Consider the following 18,967-nt stretch of genomic DNA (forward strand, 5'->3'; position numbering starts at 1 on the left):
GGACAGCTGTGTTACCCTGAGAACACCTGTTTCTTCCCCCAGAGGCAAGGCTAACAACAACAGGGCGTGCGCAGTGAGTCGGCACTCGCGCAGGGCCTGGTGCAGCACCCAGGGTGCAGCTGGCGCTCATGAATTATCGCTCCCATCATCATCAGCTCCAGGGAGGCATGTGCCCCAGGCTCCTCTCTCCCCCGAGCCCACCCCTGCTCTTCCTCCCTTCCAGCTCATACCGTGCAGGTGGCCTGGGCGCTGCGGCCACGAGCTGCCCTCCCTCCAGCTCCAGCCAAGGGGCAGCCCCTCCAAGGCTGCCGCCGGCACTGAGCAAGGTCCTGAGAGGCCACAAAGTTAGGGAAGCACCAGCTCTCCCAGTAACAAGAGCCATCACACGGGGGCTGCCGCGGAGCCGCAGGTTCAGCTGCCACCTGTGACACCGGCAACGGTTCAAGCCCCAGTGCTCCACTTCCAATCCAGGTTCCTGCTAACGCACCTGGGAAGGCAATGCGAGATGGCCCAAGTGCTCGGGGCTCCGTTCCGATGTGGGAGACCTGGATGACGCTCCAGGCCCCTGGCTTTAGCCCAACCCGAGACATTACAGCCATCTGGGGAGTGAAATGGCAGATGGGAGATCTCTCTCCTCTCTTTCTCTCCCTCTCTCTGTAACTCTGTCTCTCAAATATAAATAAATAAACCTTTAAGAAAAAAAAAAAAACACTATCAGATAGCAACTGGCCCAAGGTCTCCCAAAACCAAACAGCGAAACCCCTTGGCCTGTGCCTGTCTTTCGGCACCGGCTGGGCACCAGGAAGCTGGCTCAGGTCAGCTTCTGCAGGAGCTGCCCCAACGTGCCCTGACCTGGACGCCCACCCGGGAGAGCAGTGCAAGGCGCGGGAGAACAGGAGACAGATGGGTCTCTGCCCCGAGCTCGGCTGGTCCAGGCCCACTGCCCCCGGGTTTTACCCATCATAAATCTACCCCAGGCAGCGAAACTGCCGACAACCACAGAACAAGTCACTGGAGAAGGAAACTCAGCCGGGGTCTCTTCGCGCTTGGCTGCACCGTGGAGAGAAGGGGAGCGCCAGGTGCTGAGCTCCCCGCCGCGGCCTCCGCGAGGCCTGGGTCTCCTGGCCCAGGAGCGCCTCTCACTCAGCGGTTACATTTCCACGTGGCTTGGAGAACTCACAGCTCAGCCCCAGGGTTGGGAGCCGGGGTCCCAGTGGCGTCTGCTCCTCGGCCTTGGCACAGGGTCAACTAACCAACACCCTCCCAAAATAACAGCACGGAGCAAGAGGAAAACCCAGCCCCACCCAGGGAGTCGAGGCTGACAGGATCCTGGAGAACTTGCCGTGAAGTACCAGGCCAAAAAGCTGGGCCAGGATGCTGTGCCGGCCTTGTGGCCCAGAGGCCCTGAACAGAGGCAGGAAAACAGCCGGGGAGTGCAATGGGGCTCCTTGTGTGTATGTGTGTGTGTGTGTGTTTACAAGACCAGAGAATTATGGGACCAGTGCTGTGGCACAGTATGTAAAAGCCGCCTCCTGCAGTGCAGGCATCCCATATGGGTGCTGGTTCCAGTCCTGGCTGCTCCACTTCCGATCCAGCAATGGCCTGGGAAAGCAGTAGAAGATGGGCCAGGTTCTTGGACCCCTGAACCCACATGGGTGACCCTGAAGAAAACCCTGTCTCCAGGCTTCTGATCCACGCAGCTCTGGCCACTGCAGCCATCTGGGGAATGAACCAGCAGATGGAAGACCTCTCTCTCTCTCTGCCTCTCCTTCTCTCTGTGTGTAACCTTTCAAATAAATAAATAAATCTTTAAAAAAAAAAAAAAAGACCAGAGAATTAGGCCCTCCTCGGCTTTCTGCTTGCAGGGAGACACCAGAGCTCCCAGAAGGCAGTGGGCAGGGGGGTGGGGGGGGGAGGGCACGCAAGGTCCTGGTACATCCCGAGAAGCAGGCTCTGAAATGCCGGAGGCAGGAGGAGCCGGGAAGCTGTGCTGGGGCTCCCCGTGCTGCCGACGAGCCAGGGGCCCACAGAGGAGACGGTGCAGCCAGGCAGACAGGACACCGACAGCCTGGACGCCTCTGGGAACACAGCAGGTGGCACAGAGAACTATACCAGGGCATGGGCACGCCCTATGGGGAGCAGGTGGCCAGGAACCATTCAGCAGGAAAGGATTCTAGAAAGTTCTGCAGCGGAAGAGTCAGGAAGACGCGGGTTCTCAGGGCAGAAGTGTAGGAAGCAGAGAGCAGACACGAAGGACAAGCCAGGGGAGGGAGAAGGGAGAGCTGAGGCTGGCAGGCAGCTCCTCACGTGACCTCTCCAGGCTCCAGGTCTGCACCTGGCTCTCCCTCCTGCTACTGTGTGGCCTCAGGCGTTGGTGAACTTTACCCCTTTGAGCAGTCCAACAAGTCTTGCTTTCTTAGCTGGTTAAATGGGGCTCAAGAAATGCACGTGCCAAGGTCACTGTAAGCACTGGCGCTCAGGCTGTGAGGATCGCGAGAGGGTACAGGAGAAAGCCAGCGAGGGCCTGCAGGCAGCACCCCCCGCAGTGGTCCTGTGACCACCGAGAAGCTGGGGCGGGAACTGACGGAGGCAGAGACAACACAACAGCAATCAGCAGCAAGCCACCCGAGACACCGAAGCACAGAGACGGGACGCAAGTGTCCAACAGGCAGCCCGGAATGGAACAGGACGGGCGAGGCCGAGGCCGGGCCTCTGACGTGGGTGAGCAAACGCGGGAAGCCGAAACAGGAACGAGGAAGACTCCCGGCCAGGAATGATCCGCTCGGCGCAGACGGCTCTCTCTGTTCCAGGCACAGTTACCCTGACAGTATTTCACAGACCCACACCTGGATACGATCAGCAAAAAATTCCCACCATGGAGACAATTTCTCAAGATTGCAGGAGTCAGGGCCATTGTCCTGGGGCAAGGGGTCAAGTGACACTGGGGCATCGTCTGTGGGCGCCTTCCCAGTCCCGGCTGCTCCACTTCCTATGCAGCTCTCTGCTACAGCCTGGGAAAGCAGAGGAAGACGGCCCAAGTCCTTGGGTCCCCACACTCATGTGTGAGACCCGGGGGGAGATCCAGGCTCCCGGCTCCAGCCTGCCCCAGCCCCAGCCACTGAGGCCATTTGCAGAGTGAACCAGCAGGTGGAAGGACGCTCCCTCCCCCCACCTCTGTCACTCTGCCTGACAAATAAACAAATCAGTCTTAAAGAACAAGGTTTCTAGGCATCAGCTTCCCTGGGAGGATCTTTCAGCTACCCTGCAAACTGTCCCAGAGCACAGAGAACCAAAGGCAAAGCAGCCTCTCGGGACGCATCCGCCCAGTAACAGGCAAGAAGGAACCCAGCAGCCTACGCTCGCCTCTGACCTCAAGCAAAACCCCCAAATGACTAAAAACAGCAGAGTAACGAAAGGACAGTGACACGACCCAGTGGGCTTCACCCCAACAGAGCAAAGAGGACCCCAGACTAAGACACCCACTCGCACGACACAGCATCAGAGCCTGAGCCAGCCCGGCTACAGGCAATCCCGTTTTCTCACGGGGAACTCCAAATATTACTTCTGCCAACATGAATAGATGTTACAGATATTCGTGAAATGTCACCTGTTCTAAACCAGTTAGCCACGTCCACTTGAAAGCAAACACTGATCTTCAAATATTTTTCTGTTCTCACGTATCATGAAAAACTCACCTCCCACCTTTTCCCACACACTCTAGACACCGAGCTGGGCTGCGCTGAGACGCCTGGCACGGCCTCCGGGCTCCCACCTTCACTTCCGCCTGTCTGACACCCTGCTGCCTGCACGGGAACCCTCTTGTCCCTCCTGCAACGGTGTCACTGTCACCTCTGCAGAACACACCTGCCATTCCGAGGCTGCTTCCCACAACAGCCAGAAAATCCGTGTCGCATGTCCCGGCCTCCTTCTTGTTGATTGTTTCTGGAGTCCTTGATCAGGCACCCAGTACCAGCACTGACCCAGAGTTCAAGACAAGGTATGCTGACAAGGACGCCCTGCTCACGAGAGATCTGACCGGGATTTAAGTCTGAGGCACGGCCTCTCTTCTGAGCGTATGTTTTGAAGACAACAACAGGGTTTACCTTGGAGTCAGCTCTTTTCACAGCAGGGCAAGCTTGGGGAACCACAGCACCCGGAGAGCGATCCCAGGGAGCTCAGGGCAGACGGACATCACGGGGAAACTCTGCTGCAGGTGCAGGTGCCACAGGGTCACCACCTCGGGGGCAGGTGCTGCAAGCTGGAACCCCCAACCTGCTTCTGCCCGGCTGCGTGACCCTGGCACCGTCCTCAGCCCCGCTGGGCCTTGGCTCTCACACCTGCGAGACATGGCAGTAACAGTCCCCAGAGGATTAATTATCCTGACAATCAGCCCAGTGAATTCACGCAAAGTGCTTAGACCTGGGTCTCACAGGGAGCAGGCACCCAGTGAATGCAACACCTGATAACCAGGTTGATTCAAAGCAAAGTAAAACTTTGAAGACAGAAGAGCTGTGAGTGGGATACTGAGATTAACGCCTGCACATCTCACACCCCCAGACGGTCACGGCACAGCGAATGCACAGATGAGAAGCCGGCCGACACACCTGCGGCGTTACCCAACTTATTCGATGTCAGTCAAGGATCGTCAGGGTCTGGGAAGCCACCCTCACAGAGGACTAACGCAAAGATACCAACAGACCAAAATAAAAAAAAAAAAAGAGGACTGTAAAAGCAAGAGACGCAAAGTTGGGAATACAGATAAACTTTAAACAATATGCATGCATCTACATATAGACACACGTGTGCAATCAGACACACCTGTGCATCCAGACACACTTGTGCACCCACAGACACACATGTGTACCCACAGATACACGTTTGCATCAATATACACATGTGTGCATCCACAGACACACATGTGCATCCAGACACAGCTGTGCATCCACACAGATACATGTATGCATACACACACACCTGTGCACCCAGAAACATGTGTGCAGACACATGTGCACCTACAGCACACATGTGCATCCAAACACAGACATACATGTGCCTTCAGACACCACTGTGCATCCAGACACACATGTGAATTCAGACACACCTGTGCACCCAGATACATGTGTGCAGACACATGTGCACATAGACGCACATGTGCAGCCACATACAGACACACATGTGCATCCAGACACGCGTGTGAATTCACACATGTGTACACCAACACACATGTGCATCCAGGCACATGCGTGCCCAGACACTCATGTGCACCCACATCCAGACACGTGTGCACCCACATGCAGATACAGTGAGCATCCAAGCACACATGCGTACCCACAGACACACGTGTGCACCTACAGACACACCGCTATCCACACACAAACTCATAGATTTAGTGGAAAGCTTACAACATAATCATAAGGAAGTTTCCCAAACAGAAAAAAAATAAGAAAATAGGAGAAGATGGAAAGAACCCAAGGAACTGAAAGGTGGGGGCTCCTCCCCAAGGGCTGGAGCTCGTGAACGGGGGATGGGAGAGAGGCTGGGGGCACCAACACTGGGACACGGAGCCCCGCCCTGTGCGAGGACCCGTGTTTCCAGCCAGAACCCCGGTGGGCAGCACCACGCGCCCACACCTGTGCATCGCCAGGAAAGTTTAGAAAATCCTGTCTCGGAGAGGGGGGAGACGTCACACAGATGCCAGGTTAGGGGCGGGAAGCTACCAGCAGGATGAACACGGTTTTCCAAGTTGTCCCTGGGGGCCAACAGGACAGAATCCTCCCCCACCCACTCTTGCGTTTTTCCTCTCATCAACGTCCATGACTTTCAGTGTTAGAAAGCAATTTTGACATCCAAAAATGTGCACGTGCAGACTCTGCCCAGCCTTAAACGGCTCCACCTCCTTCACAGGGCGCCCTCCAGCCAGGACACAGGGGAAGACTGGGCTGGGGGGACAGCCAGACCCCAAACGCACTGCCCGCCGCCCTGGTCTGAGCCACATGCACCACGCTCCTTGTTTTCGAGCAAACCCCCAGAACAGAGTGATGTCTGCGGAGGGAGCACAATTCTTTGTCTTTAGACATCGTCCTCCCCACGATGACCGCACCCCCACTTCTGCAGGCCGCGTCTGTCTCGGCAAGGACCCGCGGAGCGCGCCCATCTGTCTTCATCCCACTACCGCACACGGCGTCCCAGGCTTCGCCAAGAGGTGGCCTTCCTACCGGCACACTCACCCGTGGAGAAGATGAGCACCGTGTTGTTCCAGAGCCCATGGCGCCTCAAGGCTGCCGTGATGTTCCCCACGGCTTCGTCCATCAGGGACACCATGCCGGCATAGTGCTGCCTCTTCTTGTCTTGGATGAAGTCGTAGGGCTTCAGGTACGCCTCGGGCACCTGCAGGGGCTCGTGCACAGACTGCAGGGCCAGGTACAGAAACAGAGGCTGGAGAGAGAGTTTGCACACGTGAGTCGAGAGGGCTCGGGTGAGACAGTCGATCAAAATGACACCAAGACCACCTACAGAACGCACCAAAAACACCCAGGCATCCCATACGTGCTGAGAGGCTAGTATCCAGAACGTATAAAGAGCTCTTGGCAACTTACTGTTGTAAGACAGTTCAACTACCAACGGACAAGGAATTCGGATAGAACTTTTTTTTTTTTTTTTTTTTTGACAGGCAGAGTGGACAGTGAGAGAGACAGAGAGAAAGGTCTTCCTTTTGCCGTTGGTTCACCCTCCAATGGCCGCTGCGGCCGGCGCGCTGCGGCCGGTGCACCGCGCTGATCTGATGGCAGGAGCCAGGAGCCAGGTGCTTCTCCTGGTCTCCCGTGGGGTGCAGGGCCCAAGCACCTGGGCCATCCTCCACTGCACTCCCTGGCCACAGCAGAGAGCTGGCCTGGAAGAGGGGCAACCGGGACAGAATCCGGCGCCCCAACTGGGACTAGAACCCGGTGTGCCGGCGCCGCTAGGTGGAGGATTAGCCTAGTGAGCCGCGGCGCCGGCCCGGATAGAACTTTCAAAGGGCATGTTGCCCCATCCCCCTCCTTTACCCGCCCCCCCACCATTCCCAGACCGGTAAAACCCCAGCCCTACAGCCGCGCTGCGCACAGCCTCTTCACAAGAACATGCTTCCGTCCCTCCTTGTTCCAACAAAACAACTGGCTGTCTCCGTTGAGCGCGGCTCTGTCTCCCTTTTCCATCGCTCCCTTCTGGGGATACAAGAGGCCAGAACCCCAAGCTGTTCCAGACCTAACACCATCAGCATAGGAGGAGATGATCAACAGCAGTAGTCCTTAGGGAGACGCAAAACAAACCACGGGGAGATACCGCCTCCCACCAAGCAGGGCGGGTGTAACTCAACAAATGGAAAACGGGACCAGCACTGCAGTGTAGTAGGCTAAGCTTCTGCCTGCAGTGCCAACAACCCACTGGGCGCTGGTTCTAGTCCCGGCTGCTCCACTTCCAATCCAGCTCTCTGCTATGGCCTGGGAAAGCAGAACAAGATGTCCCAAGTCCTTGGGCCCTGCACCCACGTGGGAGACCTGGAGGAAGCTCCTGGCTCCTGGCTTCGGATCAACTCAGCTATGGCTGCTGCGGTCATTTGGAGAGTGGGCCAGTGGAATGAATGACCTCTCTCTCTCTCTCTCTCTGGCTTTGCCTGTTTCTGTAACTCTGTCTTTCAAATAAGTAAAATAACTTTAAAAAAAAAATAGAAAACGGGACCGGCGCTCTGGTGTAGTAGGCTAGGCATCTGCCTGCAGTGCTGAATCCCATAAGGGTACCAGTTCACATCCCGGCTGCTCCACTTCCGATCCAGCTCTCTGCTGTGGCCTGGGAAAGCAGTAGAAGATGGCCCAAGTGCTTGGGCCCCTGCACCCACCTGGGAGACCTAGAAGAAGTGCCTGGCTTCAGATCAGCCCAGCTCTGACCATTGCAGCCATTTTGGGAGTGAACCAATGGATGGAAGGCCCCTCCCTCCCTCTAACTATGATTCTCAAATAAATAAACTTTTAAAAAATAGAAAACAACTAGTGTCGGTGACGACTGGGCGAAACCGGCACCCTCACCGATGGCTCGCAGCAGACAGAACAGCGTGTGCAGCCGCTCTGCAGAAAGCCAGGCTTCCCTGAAGTCGCTCAGCACAGCGTCACCTCCTGAGGGCACAGCACACATCCACACAAAGCTTGTACGCCTGGTCCCTGAAACACGCCCCATCACGGCCAAGAAAGCGGAAGTGACGCCAGTGTCCAGCAGCTGACAGGTAAACAAAACACGGCATGGCTTCAGCGATTTCTGCCAGTAAAAGGAACGAGGTGTTGACACATCTACAACAGATGAATCTAGAAAACGCTATGCAGAAGGGGAGGAGCCAGGCACATAGTGCGTAACGCCACCTGCAGCAAAGCCCCGGATGGGGGGGTAGAAAAGGCAGTGAATGGGGCCGGCGCTGTGGCACAGTGGGTTAGGCCCACGCCTGTGGTGCACACACCACAGATGGGCACCAGTTCATGTCCCAGCTGCTACTCTGCCCATCCAGCTCTCTGCTAATGCACCTGGGAAAGCTGCAGAAGATGGCCCAAGTGCTTGGTCTCCTGCACCCACATTGGAGACCTGGAGGAAGCTCCTGGCTTTGGATCAGCCCAGCTCTGGCCATTGCAGCCATTTGGGGAGTGAACCAGTGGATGGAAGATCTCTGTCTCCCTGTCTGTAACTCTGCCTCTTGAATTAAAAATTAAGTGTTTAAAAAGGAAGGAAGGAAGGAAGGAAGGAAGGGAGGGAGGGAGGGAGGGAGGGAAGACAAGCAAGTGAGTGACAGGTGCCAGGTTTCTCAACAGCGCAATGAACGCTACACAACATGGTGAATTTCTGTGAATCCTGCCCTTCAACTGGTGGGTTTATTGGCTGGGTAAACCACGCCTCAATAAAGATACTACCAAACCTAACAAAAGATGACAGCTAAAAGCAAGGCCCTTCAACGGCCTCAAAGGCCTGGAGCCAAGCAAACGACAGCAGTAACTGTGACGGTATATTCGGCATGAAACCATGATGCTAATCCACACATTCCGTCTCACTTAATACCCCAACCACCCACGCTGTATCCAGTCTACAACTCAGTTAACTGAAGCTGAATGGTCGCAGCCTCGCCCAGGCCGGCGCTAACTGAAGAGCAGTTTCCTGCAGGCAAAGGCACGGTCACCCGCGGTGATGGGTCACCCGCGGGACGCTCCCACCTGGGACTGAGTCCACCCTTCAGGGAGCGTTACAGCATGTAGGTGCCGAGCCAGCTGGCCTTTGACGTGGGACCAGGCCGACGGTCTCCCCGCAGGCCAAGCAGCCTGAGCCGCCGCTGCCCGGTGCAGAGCCCTCACCTGGGCCCTTCCAGCTCAGCCTCTCCTCTCCAAGGCACCTCTCTGAACGCTGAGGTCCCGTGCCGTTCTCTCATGAGCTGGAAACCCTCGCAGAAGCAGCCCTGCGGCTCAGAAATAAGCACATGAATTTGTTCAAGTATGTCAGACACTGAAATCTCAACCGGAAAAGACAAAGGGGAGAGCGGGGAGTGGAGTCTCACGGTGGGCAGGGTGCGGGTGCCCATGCATCACGCGTCCCGTGGCAGAGCAGAGCGTCCACACCGCGCTCAAGGGACACCAGCAAGGTTGTCTCTAGATCAGTCTTTAGGACTTGGAGACGTCATCCCCCCAGAGTTAGAATTGTTAAGAGTTTCTAAATATCAGTCATCACTAGAAACATTCAAGTAAGGAGGTGGGTGACCAGATGGCCCTGACGCCTACATGGGCCCAGTGCACCATTTGTGGGTTACCTCTGAGAAAACACTCCAGATTCCCACGCCAGGGCCAACACCACGACCTCGGACACCAAGCTCTGCCTCTGCCCCCGACCCCACCCCAGCCCACCCCCAACACACACAGCTCACGCATGGTTCCTGCAGACCACAGCAGTGGCCCCAGAGCCCACAGGCGAGAATGACCCAGGCAGAGAGGGCTGGGGGAAAACGTGCAGGGTCACGGCAGGGCTCTGTGGCTGGGGCCGAGCACCAGGTGTGCGGCCCCTGGCACAGCCGGCTGCAGCCACCAGCTGAGGTCTAGAAGCTGACAGGATTACAAATCAGTAGCTGGGGCTGGCGCTATGGCGCAGTGGGTTAATGCCCTGGCATCCCACATGGGTGCCGGTTCAAGTCCCAGCTGTTCCACTTCCCATCAAGCTTTCGCTATGGCCTGGGAAAGCAAGAGAAGATGGCCCAAGTCCTTGGGCCCCTGCACCCACGTGGGAGACTCGGAAGAAGCTCCTGGCTCCTGGCTTCGGATCAGTGCAGCTCCGGCCATTGCGGCCAATTGGGGAGTGAACCATCAGATGGAAGACCTCTCTCTCTCTCTCTCTCTCTCTCTCTCTCTCTCCCCCCACCCCGCCTCTCCTCTCTCTGTGTAACTCTTTCAAATAAATAAATGAATCTTTTTAAAAAATCAGCAGCTACAACAAATGGCAGCCCACTTACACTGAGAGGCAGAGACAGAGAGGCAGAGGCAGAGAGAGAAAAGTCTTCCATCCAGTGGCTCACTCCCTAAATGGCTGCAATGGCTGGGACTGAGCTGATCCGAAGCCAGGAGTTAGGAGCTTCTTCTGGGTCTCCCATGCAGGTGCTGGTTCCCAAGGACTTGGGCCGTCTTCTACTGCTTTCTCAATCCGTAGCAGGGAGCTGGATCAGAAGTGGAGCAGCCAGGTCTTGAACCAGTGCCCATATGGGCTGCTGGCACTGCAGGCAGTGGCTTCACCTGCTAGACAGCACTGGCCTCCTCCTTTTATAAAAATGGGACATATCACACAGAAATTGCTGACGACTCCACGTATACACTCCAGCTGGTAACCAGAGGCTGGAGTAAGAGAAATGGGGTTACCACCACCACTGCTCCCTGACTTTCTGGGGTCTCCCCTCTGTCTCCCCGATCCTGGGTGACACCTTGCCTCACCCATCGTAAGGACCACAGCCAACACTTCTCCAAAGAAAGGTGTTAACACAAGAATGTTTCCTCTGACTCCTGGTCGCTAATACACAGAGTACCAAAAGCCAGCACTGACGCCCTGGGACTTGCTCACTGTCGCCAGCCCTGGTCTGTACACCTGCAGGTCTGGTCTTTCCACAGCCCCTTGTCAACTTCTTTATGCAGTGGAGGATTCAGTCTGCGATTATCAAGCAAACTGCAAGTTTGTTGCCGCAAACATTAAAAGAAAAAGGAAGGAGGAAGGGAGAAGGGCAGGAAGTATCCTTCTGTGCTTAAAATTGTGCGTATGGAACCCGTTCTCTGTACATCAACAGAAGAGAGGTGAACAGAGAGGCACGGCACAGCCACGTCGCCTCACAGGCCTCGGAGACCTGGGGGGATCTGTCCGTCTCTGCTCGGGTTCAGGGAGGCATGGACAGGCGTGCTCTTTGTCCAGCTGAGTCCTTAAGCATGTGGCTCCGCCCACTCTGCGGGTCTGGGTTTCCTGTGCTCCCGCCTGTGTTCTGTTGATCTGTGTTTTGTCAGCGTAACTCCCAGGCCCCCCAGGAGCCTGCGAGCTGTGCTTCTGCCCCTCCTGGGTCAGCGGCAGCCCTGGGGTGGGGCGGGGAGGGGCACAGGTGACGCTGGGGCAGGACTCGGTCAGGAAGGGCTCCGGGCCCTTAGAAATCCCTGGTCGGAAGGCACTGCCCCCACCTGGTGGAACGCAACCAAACAACCCGAGCTCTTTCTCCTAATTCTTCCCTGGGGGGCCGCAGCCACCACCCGCACCCCGCAGGGACTGAAAACACTGGAGCGGCTGCCCAGCCCACGCCGCTGCATCGGTCAGACTTCCGGGAACTCAGAACTCAGGGCCACGCTGCAGGCCGGGCCACCTCCGCCTCTCAGGCGCCGGGGTGGACGTGGGAGCCCGAGCGCCCCCTTGTCCTTTCCTGCATCCAGACCCCTGTTCACATGGACGCGGTCACAGCCGCTGCCCTTCCTCCAGCCGCGCTGCCTCTGTCGCTCCACACCTCCAGGCTTCTCCCCTCAAGTGCTCTGTGAAACAGCTCCATGGCTGGGGCTGGGGTGCAGCGGGGGAAGCCGACGCCGGCTACGGCAGACGGCATCCCACATCACAGAGCTGGACGGAGTCCTGGCTGCTCCACTTCCAATCCAGCGCCTGCTAACGCACTTGGGGAAGCAGTGGAACACGGCCCAGGTACGTGGGCCCCTGCCACCCACGTGGAGACCCAGATGCAGCTCCAGCCTCCTGGATTCAGCCTGGCCCAGCCCTGGCTATTGTGGCCATTTGGGGAATGAGCCAGCAGATGGAAGACCTCTCTGTTTCTTTGTCTTTGTCCCTCTGTCTTTTAAACAAAGTAATTCTTAAAGAAACAAAAGGCCCAGTTTTAGGTTGGCTCAGGGGTTCGTGATGTCCATCTCAGGAAACGTCACCTGCATCCCGTGGGTCTCTGGCACCTGAGAAATCAGCACAGAATTGGCTGGGACACGGGGATAACACAGGAAGCGTGGCTCATGGCACCACGCGGGACGCTGTCCACGTTAGCTTTCTATAACATTCCTGGGTTACGACGATGTTCTTCATTCATGCTTATTCCTCAAATCGCACTCTGAGCACGCTGGGGAGGACAGGGTCCGCCTGCCACGGCGTCAGTCAGACACAGGAGGGACCACCAACACGATGGCTTGCGGCTCCCACCCCTGTGGCCCCCAGCTGCCATGTTTTCCCACCGCGCCAGTCAAGCCAGCCACCCACGAACGAGCATCACCCAGCTCCGCGCTAGGGGGCCCTGCTGGAGCACACCCGTGCTGCGGGAGCCGCCGGCCGCTGGGATGAAGCTGCTGTCAGACTGAGACCCCAAAACAGAGGTCGGCTTCCACCCGGCTCTGTTGGAGGCCTGCAGCAGAAGGCTCCGGACTGCATGGGATGTCCACACAGAGGCATGGCAGGATCCCGGGGGGCGTGGGGGAGGACAGCAATGAAGCAGCAGTGGCCCGTGGACCACGGGACATGGCATCAGTGCCTCCCACAGGTTTCCCGGGGGATCCAAACGTCCGGCCAGCGCTGCAGCCATTGGGTGGGATCAGGACCCGGGCAGGCCGACTCACCTTGTGAATCCCAAGTCAGACTGCGTGAGAGTGAATTCTGGCCCCGACGCTCAGTGGCTCGTGACCTTGAACGAGCAAGGTGGCTTACGAGCGACAAGCTGCCTATCCAGAAGGATAACACACTGCCCCTCCGGACCCCGCTTTCCTCTTGGGGTGTGAGCCGTATCCACAAAATTCCAAGCATGAGATAGCAAACTGGGAACTTGAGCCAATGACCCGGCGGCTAGCTTCCCAACTGTGAATCCACGGGTGAGACCCCGACGTAAAGACCTTTTTAAGAAGATGTTCCCATTTCTCAGCGTTCCATAGCTCCAAGACATCAGCACAGAAGAGTGATTAAAAAAGCCAAAAGTAGGGCAAAGCTGAGAACAGACAGAAATCAGGGAAGGACCTCCCACCTCCTCCGCCCCCGTAAAGGCAGAACCAGGGAAAAAAAACACATCAGAGACGAATCGGTGGCCGGCACCACGGCTGAGCAGGCGCATAAAGCAGAACCCACGTTGTGCTCTGCACCAAGCGCCTGCAGGACCGGTCAGAGAGGCGAGGCAAGCGACCTGGAGGCACCAGGTAAGGAGCAGACTGCCACCCCGCTCCCACGGATGGGCAGTCTGCAGGTGCATCTGCAGGAAGCCAGGCTCTGAGCCCACTGCCTGACATCACGAACATCACAAGCCTCTACCCGACTTGCAAAGCACGTACAAGCTAATGGCGGGGGAATCACCTTACACTTCCACTCACGGGGCCAACTCTGGGTTAACAACAACAGCAGTGGGGCCTGCACTGTGGTACAGCGGATAAAGCCTCTGCCTAAAGTGCTGGCATCCCATATGGGTGCCAGTTCGAGTCCCGGCAGCTCCACTTCTGATCCAGCTCCCTGCCAATGCACCTGAGAAAGCAGTGGAAGACGACCCAAGTGCTTGGGTCTCTGAACCCACATGGGAGACCTGGAAGGAGCTCCTGGCTCCTGGCTTTGGACATGTCCAACTCCAGCCATTGCAGCCATCTGGGGAGTGAACCAGCAGATGGAAGATTGATCTCTCTCTCTCTCTCTCCCTCTCTCTCTGTAACTCTGCCTTTCAAATAAATAAATAAATCTTTAAAACAGAACAAAACAAAACAGCAGCAAGGCTGATGTTGTGGTGCAGTGGGTTAAATCCCAGGTCAGCAGCGCCAGCATCCCATACAGGAGCTGGTTCAAGCCCTGGCTGCTCCTCATCCGATCCAGCTCTCTGCTGTGGCCTGGGAAAGCAGTGGAAGATGGCCCGAGTGCTTGGGCCCCTGCACCCGGATGGGTGATCCAGAGGAAGCTCCTGGCTCCTGGCTTTGGACCAGCCCTGCTCTGGCCATTGTGGCCACTGCGGCCATTTAGAGAGTGAACCACTGGATGGAAGATCTCTCTCTCTCACACTGTGTGTGTGTGTACGTACGTGTGTGCATCTCTACCTCTGTAACTCTATTTCAAATACATAAAATACATCTTAAAAAAACAGCTGTGACACGCTTGGGTTTGTCCAACTCGCTTGTACTTTTGCGGGCAGCTCAGCCAGCGGATCTCAGCACCAGTGCCCCGAGAGCCGCAGTGTGGTCAGTGGGCGGGGTAGAAGCCTGGATGCCTTAAGACCCCTACTTTCCCCACTGGGCTGCGGCCCTGGCAGAAGCCACACTTAAAACAGAGCCTCTGGCAGAAACTGACAGCGGATTCCAACATCAACACAGGAAAACAAAAGGCACGGAATGATCCAAACAGCCTCCAGGCGGGAGAAACAGGTTTAGTAGATTCGCCCCAAGCAAGCCCAGCGCTTGCCACAAGGAAGCCTTGGGCCAGTGCCACCTGCTCTAACAGTCACACTCAGCACCAGAAACTCCAAACCCAGGGAACCAGACTGCTATGGACACAGAATTTCCCAGGTGTGTGTGATGTGGGACCTCTCTGTTCAGACGCAGCCGTTCAGGTTTCTCCCAAGAGGGGATGTGTGGTCTCCCCGGGGTGCAGGGCGCCACCAGGGATGGGGCCCAGGCCTGCTTTCCGCCAGCCTGGCCGACACTCCGCCCACCTGCGGCCTCGGCCCCGCCCAGCCTGTGATCCCAACAAGGCCCCGGGGGTCGGGCAGAGCGAGCCTCACCTTCTGGGGCGGATGGTCAGCTATGAGGGCTGTGGCCCGTTCGGTAAACACGTTCGTTGAGTACATGTTCTTGTAGCCTGTCGCCACCTCCTCGCCATCTCGAAAATCCAGAGCACAGCGCGTGACGTTGAGGGCGTGGATCGGGGTGCAGCGCTCGTGGGAATAGTAATCTTCACTGCCCAGCAGGTAGCCTGGCGCGGGAAGGGAAGACGGACCGTCAGCTCGGCTCAGGGACGCTTTGGCGTGTGCCCCACTGGTGCCAGGGACCCCGGGACAGAGCCAACCAGAGCACCCGCCCTGTCACCCGGACCGGCAGCAGAAGGCGTGGCTACGCTGCCCTAGAGCCTCAGCTCTGCTGCTCACATCGCCAGAACACAGGCTCCTTCGTGCAACTGGCAAAGGAAGTGATCCCAAGCCCTAGTTTAAAAAGACCACAGTTCGAATTCAGTGAAAGTGGCGGCATCAGAGTCCTTGAAAGCTAAGGGCAAAAATCATACAAGGTCACGGTTAAGCGGTGTGAGGCGGGTCCACGGGACCCTCCGTGCTGCAGCTCCCGAGCTGGGGACTGCTTCCCGGCAGAGCAACCAGGCGTCACCGGCAGTCGGATGCTGACACCAGCTGGTGGGAGAGACAACATTTCCCAACACACTTCCCAAGAACCCCAGCGCCAAGGGCTGACCAAGCCCAGCACCGAGAGGCTCACCCCAACCGCAGCAGCGCACACGGGTCAGACCCAAGCAGGCAAGGAACTGGGTCTGTACAAGCAGCAGGCATTTCTGCAAATGCTCCCTAGTTCCCTGAACCATTACAGTAAGCTTGCTGCACGTGATAGGACTGTTTACATAAAATGCCCAAGACCGGCAATCCAGAGGCAGCTCGTGGATTGGCGGAGGTACGGGAAGGGCGACAGCTACATGTAGGACAGGGGAGCAACCCCGGGCGTTTAGTAAAAGCCACTTTCACGGGGCGAGGCGAGCCATGTGCCTGTGAACCACACGTCAATCAAGCGACGGACAGCAGTAAGCCCCGCCCCCACTGGGCTCCCGGCTCTCTCCTGCCCCACACTGCTGCTAACTCAAAATGAGGACCACAGAACCAGCCTGGCCCCTCCCCCAGGCCTGAGCCGTCTTCCCTTTAATGAAATTAACAGCCTTCTGCAGCTTCTCTGTCAACACATTTTTAATTAAGTCTTCCTTTCCCATGAGCCAATACATTGAATATCCTGAATATAATTAGTACCTGCATCTCAATATATCTTTAACATTTTTTAAATTCATTTTCTATTTTTTTTTTGAAAGGCAGAGTGACAGAGACAGAGAGATCATCCATCTGCTGGTCCTCTACCTCTAAATTCCCGCAAAAGCTAGGCTGGAGGTGCCTGCGCTGTGGTGTAGCCGTGACAGCATCCCATACAGGCACCGGTTCAAGTCCCAGCTGCTCCAGTTCTGACCCAGTTCCCTGTTAACGTGCCTGGGAAAGCAGCAGCACATGGCTCCAGTGCTTGGGTCCCGGCATGCACATGGGAGACCCATAAAAGACTGCGGGCTCCTGGCTTTGGCCTGGCGCAGACCCAGCCGTTGCAGCCATTTGAAAGGTGAACCAACAGATGGAAGACCTCTCTCTTCTCTCTCTCTCTGTGCCTTTCGAATAAAAAAAAAAAAAGGCTGGGGCCGGGCCAGGCTGAAGCCAGGAGCCAGAATCCCAGGCTGGGTCTCCCACATGAGTGGCAGGGACCCTCGAGCTGTCACCTGCTGCCTCCCACCATGCACTGTAGCAGGAAGCTGGACGGGAAGCAGGCAGGACACAGACCCTGGCGTTCTGAAACGGGATGCAGGTATCCAGGCATCAGGTCAGCACTGCACCACAACTCCAGCTCCTAAGACGACTGTCGGCGACCATCTTTTCTAAGGATATGCTGAGCAACGTAAAATAAACGGGGAAAGAAATGCATCCGTGGGGGAAAACTCAGCCCTCACGTGAGTGCTTAGCGTGGCAAGCACTGTGATTCTGGAGTTTTGTGGGGGTTTTTTGATAATTACTTGATATTAGAGCCCAAAAAACTCTGCTCAGGGCCTCTCGTGAACGTCAACAGCTCTCTGTGATTTGGGAGGAGGCACACACGGACGTGCTCAACGGAAGACATGAACGGGACAGTGAGTGATACTGCTCTGAGATGCACACAGAACCTTGAACTCACAGGCTGGCCCCCAGACCACCATAGAGCTCCCCACGCCCACGGTGACCGACGGCCACACCCTGAGCCTGCAGAGGAAGCCGCCTGTCAGCCGCATGAGGAGAATGGTCACCACTCACAGGGCTGGGCACCTACACGGTTCTCCAGCTGATAAAAGGGGCAGGCAGGGAGCTGGGGGAGAAAATGAGCTGGAGCAATTGCCCAGAGTGTACTGAGCAGCCCTGCACATAGCTCCACCCCGTTACATGCCAATCTAGTGTGCCCACATTCCCATGATGCACCTGTAGCTCCACCCCCTCAGATGCCCATCCAGCACACTCACGTTCCCATGATGCACCTGTGACTCCACCCCCTCACATGCCAATCTAGTGTGCCCACATTCCCATGAAGCACCTGTAGCTCCACCCTGTTACATGCCAATCTAGTGTGCCCACATTCCCATGAAGCACCTGTAGCTCCACCCCTCACATGCCAATCTAGTGTGCCCACATTCCCATGAAGCACCTGTAGCTCCACCCCTCACATGCCAATCTAGTGTGCCCACATTCCCATGAAGCACCTGTAGCTCCACCCCTCACATGCCAATCTAGTGTGCCCACATTCCCATGAAGCACCTGTAGCTCCACCCCCTCACACTCCACTGTGCCCACTTACCCATGATGCATCTGTTTGCCCCCCTGGACTGGGAAGGAGACCCCGTGAGGAACACATGAAAGCTGAAAGTCTCACGCACAGCACCCCTGCCGGAGCTGCAGCCCATCTGTGTGTTCAGTTAGAGCCGCACCCCTACCCAGCAGAGGCTGCTGGCCCCTCCTCTTGTTGCATCCCCAGCCTTTCTCGCCGCGGGCAGCTCTCTGGTCTTCCCGTGGTGGGTCTCTCTCTGCACAGGGTTACCCGCACTCACTGCCCCACGTGAAAGTGTACACCTAGTGTATACCCCTGCTTAGGGGCCAAGACGTGGGGTAAAGACCGGGAAACACCTTCTGACCACGCTTTTGGGCACCGCACCGGAGCTGTCACAGTGAGGGCAGCTGTGTGGTCAGCACACCCTCTGGCCCCAGGTCCCTCTTTGTAGGAAGGTGGAGTGTTCATTGCTCACCTGGGCTGTCACTTCTACCTTCTCTATCTGATTTTTTAGTATACAACTTGGCTGCATTCATGGGTGAAGGCCTGGGTGAAAAACGTCAAAGGATATACTGGCTGTATGTTCTAGAAACTCTCTCGTAGGAACATGATTTCACCCCAAGTCTGATTTTAACAAGTGTTTGAGGTCACCGTGGATACATCCATGTGCATCCAAAAGATTGCCACTGTTGATTGGAATGTCTGCCGGGGTGCCTGGGTGGGAGTAGGGCTCTCTTGATTAGCAATGCCTGCAGGGGAACCTGGATGGCAGTGGGGCTCTCTTGATTAGCAATGCCTGCAGGGGAACCTGGATGGCAGTGGGGCTCACTTGATTGGCAATGTCTGCAGGGGCTGGGTGGGAGTGGGACTCAGTTGATTAGTGATGGCTGCCAGGGCTCCTGGCAGGA

The 18,967-nt window shown here is 56.7% G+C and overlaps 1 protein-coding gene across 1 annotated transcript in view; it reads right to left on the reverse strand.

The window, feature by feature from the left end:
- The window catches only part of ARSB (arylsulfatase B), a 147,754-nt gene that overhangs the window by 105,435 nt on the left and 23,352 nt on the right, over window positions 1–18,967 (reverse strand). Inside the window, exons 4-5 of the mRNA XM_089312908.1 lie at window positions 15,242–15,432; window positions 6,228–6,435 (exon numbers count right to left, since the gene is read on the reverse strand). Of these exons, the coding sequence (XP_089169034.1) occupies window positions 6,228–6,435; window positions 15,242–15,432 (399 nt within the window). The remainder of the gene's footprint in view (window positions 1–6,227; window positions 6,436–15,241; window positions 15,433–18,967) is intronic.

The sequence above is a fragment of the Oryctolagus cuniculus genome, chromosome 14 (genome assembly GCF_051225735.1).
Source record: "Oryctolagus cuniculus isolate XC-2025 breed Fujian yellow rabbit chromosome 14, ASM5122573v1, whole genome shotgun sequence".
NCBI classification, from domain to species: Eukaryota; Metazoa; Chordata; class Mammalia; order Lagomorpha; family Leporidae; genus Oryctolagus; species Oryctolagus cuniculus.